The 18300-nt window shown below is 40.3% G+C and overlaps 1 protein-coding gene across 1 annotated transcript in view; it reads right to left on the reverse strand.

Moving 5' to 3' along the window:
• Nucleotides 1–3013: 3013 nt before the first annotated feature.
• Nucleotides 3014–18300, reverse strand: part of LOC140195434 (sorcin-like) — a 45818-nt gene continuing 30531 nt past the window's right edge. The window contains exons 5-8 of the mRNA XM_072253728.1: nt 11773–11920; nt 9360–9473; nt 7401–7459; nt 3014–3389 (exon numbers count right to left, since the gene is read on the reverse strand). Of these exons, the coding sequence (XP_072109829.1) occupies nt 3363–3389; nt 7401–7459; nt 9360–9473; nt 11773–11920 (348 nt within the window). The 3' untranslated portion in view covers nt 3014–3362. The remainder of the gene's footprint in view (nt 3390–7400; nt 7460–9359; nt 9474–11772; nt 11921–18300) is intronic.

Raw genomic sequence — 18300 nt, forward strand, 5'->3', positions numbered from 1 at the left:
CTTCATCTTTAATGTCCCTAAGAAACTTGCACCACCCCTCAGGAGAGCAATATCACCTGCTTTGGGAACCACTAGTTCAGAGCAGGGGTTCCCAACCTTACGCCATGGACCAACTCCATTAGAGGGGGTGGGGTCCATGGACCTCTGGGTTAAGAACCTCTAATTCAGAGAACAAATTAGCCCAGCTTGGATGGGAATCTTAGTCAGAATGAAGCAGTTGGGCCAAAGGGCCTTTTTCATTATTGTTTAACTCTACATATGCTAATGATTAAGGGGATATATAGAAGTTTGGATAAAGAGATTAGGTTTTATTTTCAAATTTGTCCCCTGGGATTGTTTTTATACCCATCTAAAGCAACATCTGACATCCAAGAAAATGAACAGCACTATATTAATTTTATAAGTGATTAAATGGACAGCTGAAGATTATACATCTTTATTCTACAGATATAAAAAAAAGGGAAAGGTAGTAGCCAAGTGTACCTCCCCCCACCAGAGAGGGAGAGACTTGGAAATTACCAACAGGAAACAGGAAAATGGCAGCCAAGTTAATCAATGCTTTGCATCAGTCTTCACAGTATAGAACAAATATGCCAAAGGATCAGACAGACTAATTTCAATAACATGTAGGAATGGATCACAATTCCTATCATGGGGTGGGGGGGAAGGGAAGGTAATTAAACTAAGGGCAGGATCCCATGGCCTATTTCAAGTGTTCTAGAGAACAAAGCTACAGAGATGGCGGAACCAATGGTTGAAGTTTTTCAAAATGTACCAAGTTCCATGGGGTTACCAGTAATCTGGAAAATTGCAAAGGGACTCCAGAAGTGAGAGAAAAAAATGGTAACTATAGGCCTGTTAGCTTAAAACTTGTTAGAAATATAATCAAGAAATAACAGGCCATTAGGAGAAGCAGAGGGTTGAGAAAATTAGATCATTGATAGTATTTATAGTAAGGGAAGATGAATCTTTAAAAAAAAAAATTAGTGAAGTGAGGGCTGTGGGGAATTGGCACAGGTTTTTTTTAAATAAGCATCTTTCACAGATTCTTTCCTTGGCTCACTGTTCAGGCAATAAGGTCTAACAAAGGTCACCTGTGCTTCAAAGTCATGGATAGATGCAAAAAAAGCCATCTGTAAAGTCAGCTGCCATTTGGAAACAAATTTAAATACTTTATTTATTTTCTCCTTTCCTGGCTGTACACTTAATTTACAAGATGAAAAAAATCCACCTTAGCCCTTTTCCTTGGATGTGTCAACTGAATTTAACTTAGAACCCCAGCTCAGTGAGTAAATTAATTGCTGTCACAGCATCACCAATATATTCTGGTTTGTGTAGCATATATTACCCCAATATCATAGCTCTATTTCAATGATACCGACTTCTTTGTTAATGCGTCGATTTAAATTTCATATGCAAGGCAATGCTCACTGTGATGTCAGCCTTCATTATATGCTGCAACCCTGGAGATGAGGTCCAATCCACAGCATGCTGATTAATATCCAGGTTCACTACTACAGAGCCAAGCACACTTCAAACTACAGCATGGAGTGTGCTTACCAGCACACTGACATCTTCAGAACTTCAGTCATCCAGGCTGCTGTCCCCACATGCTTCAAATCAGCCACCATCATCCCTGTACCAACTAACTCTACACCTTTAGAACTAAATGACTACCATTCAGTGGCACTTCATCACGAAGTGTTGTAAATGACATATCAAAAACTCTATTCCTGCCACATTGGACATGCACCAATATGCTTACCAACAGAACTCCTCTATGACAGCTGGCATAGTATCCTTCATGCATCTGGCCCTGACACACTGTTAAAACAGCTCTTACGTCCCAATGCTGTTACTGGATTTTATTTTGGCATTCAACAGACCTCAGATAGTCAGTATGCACAACCCATCATCCTGAATACGGGTGCCCCCAGGGCTGTGTGCTGAGCCCATTGTGGTACACTCTGCTCATACATGACAGGACAGCCAAATACCCCAGTAATCACACAGTCAAATTCGCTGATGACACAACATCACCCCTCAACAGACAGCGTCCTAACAAGCTGCATCACTGCATAGTATGGAAACTGCAAAGCAGCAGACAGGCAGGCTCTACAACAGTTAGTCAAAACTGCATCACCTGCACTAGTCTACCAGCCATCAAGAATATACATATATTCCTCACTACGACCACCAGACTCAAAAACTGTTACTTTCCCCAAGCAATGAGGTTGATCAACAAATCCACCCACTAACCCACCACACGACCACTACTTTATCATTTCCTGTCAGTCACCTTATGTAGACACCCCTGCGCCTGGCAGCACTTTGTGGACATGCAATCAATGTATATAAGCTATCACATGTATTTATATTTATTGTTTTTTATTATTGTGTTCTTTATCATACTGTTTTTTTGCACTGCATTGCATCTGGAGTAACAATTATTTCACTCTCCTTTGCACTTGTGTACTGGAAATGATGTTAAACAATCTCGAATGTGCAGAGTAAAGACCACACAAATTATCCTGATGCAGAAACACTGACGTGCATTTTTTTATATCTCAATAAGCAAAAGAGAACTGGATCAGCAGGGTGTAACCATGCCCTTCAAGTACAAAATGCTCTCAACTGCTGCACCGGTTTCTCATGCCCCTCACTTTTGAGGATCTTGCAATAAGTATCCGCTCTTTAAATACCTCCAATGATCTAGCCTCCACAGCTTCTGGAGATGAAGACTTCCACAGATTGATCACAGTCTGTAGGAAGAAATTTCTACACTCCTCAGTTTCCAACTAACAACCTGCTTATCTTGCACAAATGTCTTCAGAATCATCTCAATACTTACCCTGTCAAGCTGTTGCAGGAACAGGTACATTTTAATGAAATCACCTCTCACTCTTCTGAACTCCAAAGAATCCAGATTCAAGCAGAACTGATTTTTGTTAATTGTTGAAATGCTTTCAGTTTCCCTGCTTGAACTAATACAAAGCACATACAACACAAAAGGTGTGTGCAAGTATTTTAATTTGATTATATTCATAATGGAATCTAGATTTTTAATAGTTTTATAAGCTTGCATATTGTATAATATCAAACTAAGCACTATTTGGTAGAATTCAGTAAAAAAAAAAGGATCAGTGTCCATAACTAATATGTAATAACTAATCTCACAGCAGTTACCTGGTGCAGCATTATATCATTAGCCAACATATACTATAATTATCTATTTTCATGCACTTTTCTCTTTATACATTTTGTATAACATTGCATAACATTGTGACTGCTTGGCTGGCACTCAAGAAGTGGAGGTCAGGTTCTTTTGTGAAGCTTAGGTTCCTTTGCAGTCCTTTTTTCAGTTAAATACACATGGTGCACATAATGAACTGGAAAACAAAATGTGACATTCACTAAACATTCAATTTATATTTGGCATGAAACAATAATTATATCCCTCTTCCTTTCAAGGTAAATTTATTATCAAAGTATATACATGTCACCATATATGACACTGAGATTTGTCTTCTTACAGACATACTCAGTAAATGCAAGAACCATAATGGATGAAAGACCACATCTGACAGGGTGGACAAACCACCAATGTGCAAAGACAACAAAATGTGCACATGCAAGAGAGAAAAAATATAATAAATAAATAAGCAATGAATTTTGAGAAAGTGAGATGAAGAGTCCTTGAAAGTAAGTCCATAGGTCGTGGTAATAGTTCAGTGATGAGGCAGATGAAATTGATTCAAGTTATCCCCTTTGGTTCAAGGGCATGATGGTTGAGGGATAATAACTGTTCCTGAACCTGGCGGTGAGAGTTCTGAGGGTTCTGTACCTTCTTCCTGATGACAGCAGCAAGAAGAGAGCTTGACCTCGGTGGCATGACTTCTCTGCACTGCACTCAATTATCTCATATAAATGACTGTTTACACCCATGTGTTGGCACTTATTTGATCATTTGGGGGGGAATAAAAGTCCCATTCAAACACAACTTCAGGAAAGGTTCCTAGTTAGTAAACAGGAGCAGAAAACCTGCCAATTTCAATACCAATAGCCCAACAGAAGTGATGACATAGTACAACAGATAGGATTAAAACTTGATCTTTTCTGTGAAGACTATACCAAATGAACAAAACTTAAGCCATAAGAGAAGCTGAGTTTTTATTTAAAATGAAATAAACTCACAGCCTCTCATTCTGTTTGATTCGTGTTTCTTTTTAAGGCAACAAACAGATACCTCTGTTCAACACAGGTACTTGTTAAGATCAGTTATCATACTAACATATGCTGGTTTATTACAGTGAGAAAACGTGTCCGTTCTTGACTTTTGCTACATTCATAAAATCCTCCAACTTACTATACATGAAATACTTGCATTAAAATATACTACTGACAAGTGAAAATGGTTTACATCTTCCATGTACTTTGATATTATGCTGTAATGGGGTAACTAGTTGGGGGGAGGGATCCCACAAGCTTGCCCATCACAGCCTCCTAACATCCAGCTCCCCAGGAGAGCAAATTCAGTTTTTACAACAATTCAGCTGCTTTTATTGGATAGATAGAAATTAATAGTAAAGGCTTCATGATGAGACAGGGAGTTGAGATTTAAGTCTCAAAGTTGAGTTGATCATCATATTACCCACAAATGCTAAGAAAACTTGATTGCAGAGGCACTTTTTCCGATGATACGAAGAAAGGACAGGAACCAGGTTGGCTCCAGAGTACTTAGACAGATTAGGAGAATGGACAAAGAAGCGGCTGATAGAATATAATGTAGGGTAGTGCATGGTCATGCACACTGGCAGAAGGAATGAAGGCGTGGACTATTTTGTAAATAAGAAGAAAATTCAAAAATCAGAGGTGCAGAAGGACTTGGGAGTCTTTGTGCAAGATTCCTTGAAGGTCAACTTGCAGGTTGAGTCGGTGGTAAGGAAAAAATATGCAATGTTAGCATTCATTTCAAGCAGACTAAAATACGAAAGTAAGGATGCAATGCTGAAGCTTTATTAGGCATTCTTTGGACTGTACTTGGAGTATTTTGAGAATTTTGGGCCATTTATCTGCAAACGGATATGCTGGTATTGGAGAGAGTCCAGAAGAGGATCGCAAAAATGATCCCAGGAATGAAAGGGTTAACATAGGAGGTGCTGTAGATGGCTCTGGACCTGTAATTGCTGGAGTTGAGAAGAATGGGGGGGGGCATGGATCTGATTGCAACCTATTGAATATTGAAAGATTTGGAAAGAGTGGATGTGGAGAGTATGTTTCCGATAGTGGGGAGTCTAGGACCAGAGGACACAGTCTCAAAATTGAGGAAAGTCCATTTAGAACAGAGATGAGAAGTAATTTCTTTAGCCAGAGGGTGGTGAATCCATGGAATTCTTTGCCACAGACAGATGCGCAGGCCAAGTCATTGAATCTATTTAAGGCAGAGGTTGATAGGTCTTGATTAATCAGGCCAAGAAAGATTATAGGCAGAAGGCAGAAGAATGGGGTTGAGAGGGATAATAAATCAGCCATGTTAGAATAGCCTAATTCTGCTTCTAGTTCTTATCAGATGCACACGAAGAAAAGATCTACCGCAGGTGAATTTTCTGTCCATCTCACATTTTAGAAATGGCTTTGAAAACTTAGGTGACTAAAATTTCAGCTGAACAGAAGCTCAGTTACTTCCCCTCATTACGACATTTTCATAATAAAACAATTAATTGGAAAACTGTGGCAAGTTTATACCAAATTAATCATAAACCAACAATAAATGCAAAATGTTATTGAGCCAAATCTTGCTGACTCGTGTTCTAAAGGAGATCGTTGATCATTAGCTGTTTATCTCTCAAGGTATCTCTGACTTCAGTGCACACATGCTCAAAAATTAGAAATCTGAAAAGCTCAAATGCTAGCAACAACTAAAGGTCAACTCCAGTATCAGAGCAGCAATATGCTAATAACTGGCTCCTGATATACTTTACTTCAGGACTTTGACTTCAACTTCAGCAGAGAGAACTGCCATAATACAGTTTTTTAAATAAGCCTGTTAACCCCATAGAAGGGCAAGTGTTTTGCTTCAAGTTTCACTCTAACGTGTTAAAATTAATATTTTATTTTTACATTTCCATTTCAAAAATGTAATACTTTCTACTGATTTTGCAGATCTAAATTTTAAAATTAGATGAAAATTTTTGAAAACTGACTTGTCTCCTGCTTTGCCTTGCTGAACTCATCTGTCCAAAATATCCCACTTGTACTGATATCTATTTGAGTTTTAGTATCTGATGACGTAAATGTCTTCAAAGATGCACTGCACAATCTAGTTTAACCAACTTACTTGGTTATTTATCTGAAAATGATCTTATTTTATTTTACTTAGAAATATAGTGCAAACAGGTCCTTCCAGCCCAATGAGCTGCACCCATTATACTTAGCTTAATCACAGGACAATTTATAATACCCATTAACCTACTAACCAATATGTCTTTGGAATATGAGAGATTGAAAATCTGGCTGAGCGGTGCCACAACAACCAGCTCTCACTCAATGTCAGCAAAACCAAGGAGCTGATTATTGACTTCAGGTGGAGGAAAGTGGAAGTTCATGAGCCACTCCTTAGAAGTTTACAAAGATTCGGCATGTCATCTAAAACTGACAAACTTCTATATGTGTGTGGTGGGAGTATATTGAATGGCTGCATCACAGCCTGACATGGAAACACCAATGCCCTTGAATGGAAAAACAAACAAAAGGTAGTGGATACACACTACAATAAGTGTCACAGCAACATCCATCATCAAGGACTCCCATCACCAGGTGCAGAAACAGTTATTACACCTCAACCATCAGGTTCTTGAACCAGAGGCAATAACTTAACTCGCCCCATCACTGAGCTGTTCTATTCCCACGGCATACGGACTCACTTTCAAGGGCTCTTCATCTCATCTTCCTGATATATTTTTCTTATTAATTATTTCTCTTTTCCCTTTCTTTTTGTATTTGCACAGTTTGTTGTCTTTTGCATGTTAGTCGATTGTCCGTCCAGTTGGGTGTGGTCTTTCATTGGTTCTATTGTGTTTCTTGTATTTACTGTGATTGTCCACAAGAACATGAATCTCAGGGTGACATGTATGTATTTTGATAATAAATTTTATTTGAACTGGAGCACCCAGAGGAAACCACACACTCATGGGATGAGAAGCACATAGAAACTTCTTACAAACGGCACCAGAACTGAACTCAGAACTCCGATGCCCCAAGCTGGAATAGCGTCATGTTAACCACTATGCTACTTTGACACTCATTTCTCTCAGGCACTGTAGTTTATAAGTCAAGTTTTGCTTCCCCACTGTTTTCATGCATGTATTCATATATTAAAATTAATGTAATTCTTTACTCACATCATCGTAGGCAAAATTGACAACTCCTTGCTGAGAAGCATCTCTTCTTCTGAAGACATCTGTCAATGAAAAAAATGTCACACAGATTAAAATTACCAACACTAAATAAGAAAATAGGAGATTTGCAAAATGGATAATGAAGCTATCAACCACTATATTAACATACTAACACTAGAAACATGTTCCTAAACTTTATTTAGAAATAATTAAAAGAGCTCTCTTTTGAAATCCATATCCTTTGTAATTGCCACCTGCTAACACGAAGCAAATACTCACAATGTAAACACAAACTCAAATTTAAAGCACAAACAACTAACTATAATAATGGTGCTTCCTTGACTTTTTCTCCATCGGATGTTCATTACTGGATAAAGACTATCAATAATATTGGCGAGCACAAGGGGGCTAATTAATCCTACAACTTGATCTCATTATACGGAAAACTAAATTATTTGTTTATACATTTCTTAAAAAGGCTTTAAAAATCAGTGTAAATACGAAGAAATGTAGTTTCAAGGTAAAGATAAAGCTATATTTGTACATCAAAACATACAGTGAAATACATGTTTTGCATCAATAACCAACATAGTCCAGGGATGTGCTGGGAGCAGCCGCAAGTATCATCATGCTAAAACATGCCCCAGTGTAAAAATACTTTGTCTATAACTTACTAACCCTAACTTATACATGCTTGGAATGTGGGAGAAAACCTGGAGCACCAGAGGATTCCCACACAGTCACAGGAAAAACATCAACTTCCTTATAGACAGCGGCAGGAATTGAACCAAAATTTCAAAATGAAATATCTCAATGAACTATTCATTAGTCTTATAACAGATAGATAAATAAATATTGTGACTGAGATAGCATTATGGAATCATCTAGAAAAGGATGATTATGACAATATCAAAAACCATTGCATGTACTTTATGCCCTTAAAACTATTGTTCACCTTTCAGTTTCCAGTGACACACATTACTATTGAGGTACCAGCAGAAAAAAAATAAAGCTTTATAATCTTTTAACATTCAATTTCCATTCAAGGAAAAATCTTTGTAATTTATTTTTCAGCTCAGAGTATTTATTTTTTTGCCGGAAATAGGAAAGAAGTGAAAACATTGTGGCCGTATAAGGCATTATGACCATTGATCTAATATGAAAAATTATGATCAATTAAAACATGTAAAATTACTCTAAACATGATTTCTCCTTAAAACAAACAAGCAATCACATTTAATATTCGAATATTAACTAATGGAGATTCAATGTGTGCAATCTTTGGTAACATAAAAGGTCTTGATCAAAATGAAATGTCATCAACATTTACAAAATTTACTGTATTAACTTGAGACAGTGCAAAAAAATCTCTGCTGTTGAAAGTGCCAGCTGAAGTACAAACCACTATTTACTCTGCTTCACTACAAAGCAAGTATCAAAGTCAGGAGCTCAAGGGTTTACAAAGTAGATATAGGAGAATGCAATGGTTTGTACTGAGAAGTTTACAAGGAAAAGATCATCCCAACTTACAGAAAAATTAAATATTCTCAAGACATCCAGGGAGGGCTTAAAATACCTGTTTTTATAGCAAATCCCCAAAATGGGTAACATAGTTAAAGAAATGTACCTGAAAACTACAGGTACTAAATTACTGGTGAACCTTCACTGCTGCGTTCACCAGCAAGTTTGATGTGTGTTGCTTGAATTTCCAGCACCTGCAGAATTCCTCATGTTTGCGGTACTAAATTACTGTGTATTTTCTGAGCAGTATTACATCAATACACAGGAATGAAAAGAGTGCTATTCTGTGTGTGGTTTCTATTCCACTGCATAAAATCAAAAGCAATTATTTGTACAATTAACCAATATTAAGAGGTTTCACTATGAAAAAGATTGTAAAGCATATTGAATGACTTTGGCAATAACAATGTGCTAAAATTAACAAAAGAAGAAAATGCATACCAGTCAGAGCCCTGAGTTTCACACAACAGGCCACATAGTCGTCAAATGAAATCTTCCCATGGGTACTATATCTCTTTATTATTCCATTCAAACCTTGCGGAGATAATCTGTATCCTATTCAATACAATGAAAGAGAAAAAAAAATCTTTAAAATGTTACATTATTTACATAGTGCCGTGGATAGACATATATGAGGCAGCACTGCTTGCACAGTGTATAAGAGCTGGATAATTCAACTTTTTTTAAAAATATGGTTTGCTGAAAATAAAATAATAAAATATACCTTAGTATATTACAGTGCAATTTCTAACCAGTAATAAATTCAAAAAGATTTTAGGGAGAATTTCCCTAAGCATTTAAAATTTTTTTTCCAAGTTCAAGTTTAATTGTCATTTAACTATACACGAATACAACCAAATGAAAGAGCATTACTCCAGGATCAAGGTGTAAAACACACCAACAGTCAAACACAGCACAAAACATATAAAAGATACCAAGCACGTACAAGATAGGGTCACACAAAATAATATAGTCCAAGTCTCTGGGTCCATGAATGTTGCAGCAGTCTGCAGTCGAACACAATATAGTGTGTCTTCTGCTGTTTGAACACTGGAGGGCAGCACTGACACGGCCAGCATGGACGCCGCACCACACTGCCTCAGGCACCAACTCTAATGCCCCTCTCCTTGAACCCCTGCAAACAGGCAACACTGCGGCTTGAAGCCTAGTGCTTGTTATGACCAAGGTCATACAGTTGCTCCACCATCTGCCCTGCCATTCATCGATAAACTACTGAACTGGACTTCTTAACAACTCGCCCCGAGACTCTGCCACTCAGTACGAACAATTTACAGTGCCAATTAACCTACCAACCTGTATATTTTTGAGACATGGGAGGAAACCAGAATACTTGGATGAAGCTCTCATGGTCACAGAAAACATGCAAACTCCATACACATCCAAGGTTAGGATTGTACCCTGGTCTCCAGTATTGACAGGCAACATCCCTACCCAGCTACAGCACTGTACTGTTTGCGAGTGAATATTAAAATCCTCTTTCTTATCCCAGGAATGAGCCCATGGAACTCAGGTTAGGACCCCTGGACTAAGGCCTTGCACTAAAAGGATATTTAAGGAAGAGTGGCAAGGAAGAAGCCCTGGCTAAAAAAAAAAGCATATTCTTGCCCATAAAAACAGACAAAGCTTTACTTAGAAGAAACTGTAACAATGTGGAAGAAGGTCTTGTGGTTGGATAAGACTAAAGTGGAACATTTTAAGGCATCAGTTCTGCGGCATAAACCTAATACTGCACATCAGCCAGCTAACACCATCCCTACTGTAAAGTATGCTAGAGATCCCTACTGTAACGTATGCTGTGGAGATGCTTTTCAGCAGTAGGGACTGGAAATCTGGTCAGGATTGATGGGAGTGTTGCTAAATAAGAGACATCCTGGATAAGAACCTGCTGGCCTCTGTCAGAAAGCTTAAACTGGGGAGGAAGTTAGTCTTTCAGCAGGACCACAACCCAAAACACACTTTTTAGAGCAACCATGGAGTGGCTTCAAATGCAGAAAATTGATGTCCTCGAGTGGCCCAGTCAGAGTCCTGATCTTAAACTGATCGAACATTTCTGGCAAGACCTCAAGACTACTGTCCATCACTGCTCCCCAAATAACCTGGCATAGCTTGAGTAATTTTGCAAGGAGGAATGGGCAAATCTTGCTCCATCACATTGTGCAAAGCTAATAGAGACTTATCCAAAAAGTCTACTGACTGTAATAGTTGCAAGAGGTAGTGCAACTGAGTACTGAGCAAGGGAGGGATGAATACTTTTGAAGTGCTGACATTTCAGTTTTTGAATATTTAGTTTTTTTATGCTTTACATTTTTCCCTGTGTTTTGGGCTCTACTGTGGAAAAGGGAGTATGTGATTCACAAATAAAAATTCAATGAAATTGATCAAAATCCCTGGTTGTAATACTCATTTATGTGAACAAAGGCTAAATATTTTTACAAGGCATTGTATATTTTTTTTAAAAAAACAAGGGAAATTAAAACTGTGCAGGCTAATCCAGCTTGAGATGGCAGATTTCCTTTCCTGAAGCACATTAGTGATGCCAATGGGTTCCTTTAATTGCAGACCAAGTTACATATTGTACTGCAGTTTCATCTTTAACAAAAAGTAACAAGGTCAGTGCCGCCGAATTTTCTCTTTCCCCACTCAGTTAATTGCTGCCACATGCAGTAATTCTGTATTTAAAATCACTTGCCATGCAGAGACTTTGTTATCACTTATAAATTGAAGGGCTAAGGATATCATTAATATTTTAACTTTTTTGTACGTCAGAGCAATTGTTCTGGCAGTATATGGAGATTAGTGGAGAAATTATTAAATTATCATATCAATGACTTACCCATGGTAGAAATAGCTTGCTGTAGCTCATGGGGCTCCACCGTTCCACTCCTGTCCCTGTCAAAAGAAGCAAAGTTCTGCCGCCAGCTGCTCAGTACTGTCCACAGTTCTTTGAACTCTGTAAAGCCCATAGTTCCGGACATATCTCGCTAGGAATTTACATTAAGGAACAAAATAATCTGACAGCTGTGTACATACATCTATTGATGCTTCTGGACACATCTTTAGTGATATTCCTGGAATCATCAGGTGTTTCGGGTCCTTCAACATCATACAACCTCCTCCAGGTGACCCAGCCGCGGCTGATCAGACCCCAGCTTGTGTCCAGATGGCTAGCTACTTATGGCTCCATGGCAGCGATCATTTCTAACTATATAAATTTTCAAGTAAACAAATGGTACAAACCAATGAATGTGGTTTCAAGAAGTACACTAAAGTCTGTAGAACAGGTGAAAACAGTTGCCTGTGAAATCAGCCATATGGGTGTGAAGAACTAAACAGGATCCAACTCTAACAACCCAGTCCTATTGAAAACATGGTCATTCAGGCAGGGAATACATCTGACTTCCAAATACTTGCACATTGTTGTGTTTAATTCACAAACTAAGCAGCAGTTTACTTACTTTGTTATGATGAGAAAGATGAAAGGCTAGTAAGCCCATCAGATCTACACCGGCTCACGGCAGAACAATCCCATCAGTTATAGTGTCTATCCCCTTATTTTCCTGTAGCTCTGCAGCTTATTCTCTCTCCTATTCCCCTTTGATGTTTTGCCACTCACTTACACCGAGGAGTAACTTACTCTTATCAACAATTTTCTTATCAACTGACCATGATTTCTAGGATGCGGGAGTAAACTAAACAGCCCAGCAGGAACATACATGATCACCCAGATAAGGTGCAAAGTCCAGATGGATAGTACCCAAGGCTAGAATTGAACTCTGGGCCCTACAGCTCTGAGGCAGAAGCACTCATTACTATAAGCACCATGCAACTCTTTTTCAGGTGATTATCAATAGTAACTATCTCAACATGTCACTGTCTTGCAGGTGGGTATATCAACCACTTCCTCTAGGGCAGTTTAAGTTGTTTCCTGTGGTGTGCATCACCATTGCACTGATCACCTGGGATCTGAGCTCAGGGCCCCAAAAATTCACAATACCAAAGGTGTTCTTAATTTTGTAGGGTGATTAGTCATAGTCATTTATGAACTCATCCTTCTCTTACATGAACAATATTTTGACATAGCTTTGTTTCAAACCAATCTTCTCAGATGGAATACTGGCTGCAGTTCTAACCATGATTTGATTACCAGCAATAGATCAGAGGCTGACTTCACAATCAGCCTTGGTCTGTCGTGGGCAGATCTTTGGAAGATCACTGCAACCTCCCTCGAATCAAGAAATTAGTAATGATAACACTAACAATTGTCATTTCATCATGCTGAAGAAGCTCCAATTGTTTCACAAATGCATGCCAGCTAGTTCAAAAATAATAGGGTTTTTTTTAATAGTTCCTAAAGGGTCTTGGTCCAAAACATTAATTATTTATTCCTTCCAAAGATGCTGCCTGACTTGCTGAGTTCTTCCAGCATTTTGCGTGTGTTACTCTGAATTTCAAGCATCTGCAGAATCCCTTACATTTAGTTTTTTTTTTATTGCTCACACTTAGTCAAACTTCATACTATTAACACACTGCAAGTTGGACCTGTGGTGCACAACACTTGAAAATCAGAAGAAAAAATGAAATCCATTTCCTATTTGCGTTCTTGCCCCACTGATTTGCTTTGTCGCTATTACCATAGCAACCTCTTCAGTTCAGTGCTTGAAAGCAATCAAGTGCATCATTATTGAATTCTTCTCACATTTTGGAGAAAATAATAAATAAAAGTGAGAAAGAAAGTTTATACTAAATGTTCTTCTCCTTTTATCGTCCATATCCCTCCATTCTCTTCATATTCACGTGTATATCCAAAAGCCGCATAAACTCCACAGACTGCCCGACTTCACTACTCCCCCGGTAATCTATTCTTAGAGGATTACGTTTCTTGCTCACTCCATTTGTTTCAATCTGCTTTTACACAAATAATACAAGTTGCAACAAAAATTCAGGACTGTGAAATCCACTACAAAAACTGAATTTTAGTTGGCACACAAATATTGCTTTGTTAACATGCCGGTTGAGCCTAGAACTATCTCTGATCCTTTCACACCTTGCGTCAAAAGTTCAAGTTCATTGCCATTCAACCATACTACACAAGTATACCACCAAAGGAAACAACATTCCTCCAGACCAAGGTGCACAACACAGTACATATCATTCACTAAGAAATTTTAACAAATAACAAGTGCATTTGCAACACAGGTTTAAAAAGTAAACAGTATACAGGTGTCCCCCGCTTTTCGAACGTTCGCTTTATGAAACCTCACTGTTACGAAAGACCTACATTAGTACCCTGTTTTCGCTTTCAGAAGGTGTTTTCACTGTTACGAAAAAAAAATTCAGTGCGCGATAAAAGGCAGCGCACCCCGAGCAGCCGCTCTCCCTCGGATTCGGAACGGCATTGCTTTAACACGTGACTGTGAGCAGCCATTTGCAAGATGAGTTCTATGGTATCGGAAAAGCCTGAAAGAGCTCGTAAGGGTGTTACACTTACGGTAAAACTAGACATATCTAAGCGTTTTGATCGTGGTGAATGAAGTAAGGACAACGTGAGTTTGGCTTGTGGAAGTTGACGACGACGACGATGTTGAAGAGGTTTTGGCATCCCATCACCAAGAACTGACAGATGAAGAGCTGATGCAATTGGAAGAAAAAAGGATAACAATCGAAACAGAATGAATAATGATAAAGTACGACTTTAATTTTGAAAGGGTAGGTCGGTTTAGGGGATATTTGCAGGATGGTTTGAGTCCTTTTTAAAGAACTGTGTGATAGAAAAATGCGTGAGGCTCAGCAGTCAAGCAAGCCTTCCACATCAGCCACAGCAGACGACGAACCTCGACCTTCGACATCGAGGTGGGCAGAGATAGAAGAAGATGAGCTGCCTGCTCTAATGGAAACAGGCGACGAGATGACACCCCAGTGTCCCAACACCCCAACCTCCAGACCACGGAGAGATACCAATTCGCGGAGAATGCAAAGGTAGCCGGGAGGCACACATCACATCTTTAAGAAAAAAGCCGAAATAAACATGCTAATTAATTAGGTGTCACCGACACATAATTGTCGGCCCAGATCAGAGATGACTCAATGGGAAATCGGCACTGATCTGGGCCGACAATTACGGGCGGCACCTAATTAATTAGCATGTTTGTTTCAGTTTTTTCCTTAAAGATGTGCTGTGTGCCTCCCGGCTACCGCTGGACTCCTGCGTTCTTCGCGGCAATGTATCGCTCAGCGGCCTGGAGGGTAGGGGCCACTGCACCACCCTAGCCTGCGACGACTCAGTCTAACACACCATCATCAGTGTGCTCACTCTCTTCCCGATTCCCGTGATACTACACTGTACATACATTATTTCTACTTTATATAGGCTGTGTATTTTTACGTGTTATTTGGTATGATTTGGCAGCTTCATAGCTTAAAGGTTACTGGAGAGCGTGCTTATGCCAACAGTGCTTGCGTGAAATTTTCACTACGGAGAACAGTTCAGTAATGATTGTGGAAAAGTATTTCTACTTTATATTGGCTGTATATTTATCATATCATTCCTGCTTTTACTACATGTTACTGTTATTTTAGGTTTTATGTGTTATTTGGCATGATTTGGTAGGTTATTTTTGGGTCTGCGAGCGCTCACAAAATCTTCCCATATAAATAAATGGTAATTACTTCTTTGCTTTACAACATTTCGGCTTACGAACCGTTTCATAGGAACGCTCTACCTTCGGATGGCGGGGGAAACCTGTAATGCTATTGGAACTTCATACATGATGAGATCTGTAAGTCTTACGGCCTGGGAGGGGGCAGGGAAAAGCTGTTCCCATCCTAACAGTTTTTGACTACATGCTAAAGTACCTTCTGCCTGATAGTAGCATGTCAAGGAGACAGATGGACAGATCACTGAGAATGCTAAGGGCCCTGCGTATGCAGTGCTCCTGTTAAAACATTAAGACCAGAATTAGGCCATTCGGCTCATCAAGTCTGCTCCACCATTTTGTCATGGCTGATCCATTTCTCTCTCAACCCCATTTTCCTGCCTTCACCCTGTAACCTTTCACGTCCCGACTAATCAAGAACCTATCAACTTCCGCCTTAAATAAACCCAATGGCCTGGTTTCCAGAGCTGCTTGTGTCGACGAATTCTACAGATTCACCACCATCTGGCTAAAGAATGTCTGATAAATGGAAGAGACCCCAATGATCATCACTGCAGTCCTCGCAATCCTTTGTTGGGACTTGCAGTCAAATGCTTTACTATTCCTGTACGAAACAGTGATGTAGCTAGTCAGGACACTTGATGGTGCTCCTGTCAAATTTCATTAGACCGTGAGTGGGGGAGCTTCACTCGCCTCAATCTCCCCAGGAAGTGGAAACCATTCTGTGCTTTCCTGACCGAAGAGATGGTGCCAAGGAACCAACTGAGATTGTCCATTATCTGCACTCCCAGAAACTTGGTGCTCCTCACTTTTCTCAACAGATCAACCGCGTACCTGCAGTGAAGGGTAGTCAGCCCACACCTTTGCTTAGTCCACTATCACCTCTTGGGTCTTGAGCACAATGAGAACTCAAGCTGTCGTGCTTGCACCATTCTACCAGCCACTCACCTCCTTTCTCATCATTGTTGTGGCTGGTGAGGCAAAGCACTGCTGTGTCATCAGCAAACTTGATAATTCAGTTTGAAGGGGATCTAACAGTGCAGTCATGCGTCAGCAGTGTGAACAGCAGCAGGCTGAGCATGCAGCCCTGAGGGGCTCTGGTACTCAGTGCGATGGAGCTAAAGATGTTTCTGCCAACATGGATTAACTGTGCCCTTTCTATCAAGTCGCCCAGATCCAGTTACAGAGAGAGGTGTTGAGACCCAACAAGCACAGTTTACACATAGTTCAAACATCTCATCAATGACACTAGAAGAAAGAAGCTGTCACAGGAGCCTTATTTCAACAGTGGCAACTTTAATTTTATTTTGTTTCTTCTTTTAAATCTCCCTTTTGCCACCAACTATCCTGAAAATATTCAGATAATTTTATATCTGATGCTGAATAACTGATACAGGATATAAAAACAGAAAATATTGGAAAATTCAAGATGCCAGGTAGCATTTGTGGAAACAAAAATAGCTTGAAGTTTGCGATTGTCCAAAACGGAGGGGAGAAAACCCCAGTAAAATTAGTCTAGCAACACACATCAAAGTTGCTGGTGAACGCAGCAGGCCAGGCAGCATCTGTAGGAAGAGGTGCAGTCGACGTTTCAGGCCGAGACCCTTCATCAGGACTAACTGAAGGAAGAGTTAGTAAGGGACTTGAAAGTTGGAGGGGGAGGGGGAGATCCAAAATGATAGGAGAAGACAGGAGGGGGAGGGATGGAGCCAAGAGCTGGACAGGTGATAGGCAAAAGGGGATACGAGAGGATCATGGGACAGGAGGTCCGGGAAGAAAGACAAGGGTGGGGGGGGACCCAGAGGATGGGCAAGAGGTATATTCCGAGGGACAAAAAGGAGAGTGAGAGAAAGAATGTGTGCATAAAAATAAGTAACAGATGGGGTACGAGGGGGAGGTGGGGCCTAGCGGAAGTTAGAGAAGTCGATGTTCATGCCATCAGGTTGGAGGCTACCCAGACGGAATATAAGGTGTTGTTCCTCCAACCTGAGTGTGGCTTCATCTTTACAGTAGAGGAGGCCGTGGATAGACATGTCAGAATGGGAATGGGATGTGGAATTAAAATGTGTGGCCACTGGGAGATCCTGCTTTCTCTGGCGGACAGAGCGTAGATGTTCAGCAAAGCGGTCTCCCAGTCTGCGTCGGGTCTCGCCAATATATAAAAGGCCACATCGGGAGCACCGGACGCAGTATATTACCCCAGTCGACTCACAGGTGAAGTGTTGCCTCACCTGGAAGGACTGTTTGGGGCCCTGAATGGTGGTAAGGGAGGAAGTGTAAGGGCATGTGTAGCACTTGTTCCGCTGACACGGATAAGTGCCAGGAGGAAGATCAGTGGGGAGGGATGGGGGGGACGAATGGACAAGGGAGTCGTGTAGGGAGCGATCCCTGCGGAATGCAGAGAGAGTGGGGGAGGGGGAAAGATGTGCTTAGTGGTGGGATCCCGTTGGAGGTGGCGGAAGTTACGGAGAATAATACGTTGGACCCAGAGGCTGGTGGGGTGGTAGGTGAGGACTAGGGGAACCCTATTCCTAGTGGGGTGGCGGGAGGATGGAGTGAGAGCAGATGTACGTGAAATGGGGGAGATGCGTTTAAGAGCAGAGTTGATAGTGGAGGAAGGGAAGCCCCTTTCTTTAAAAAAGGAGGACATCTCCCTTGTCCTAGAATGAAAAGCCTCATCCTGAGAGCAGATGTGGCGGAGACGGAGG

This window comes from Mobula birostris, chromosome 3 (genome assembly GCF_030028105.1).
Source record: "Mobula birostris isolate sMobBir1 chromosome 3, sMobBir1.hap1, whole genome shotgun sequence".
NCBI lineage: Eukaryota > Metazoa > Chordata > Chondrichthyes > Myliobatiformes > Myliobatidae > Mobula > Mobula birostris.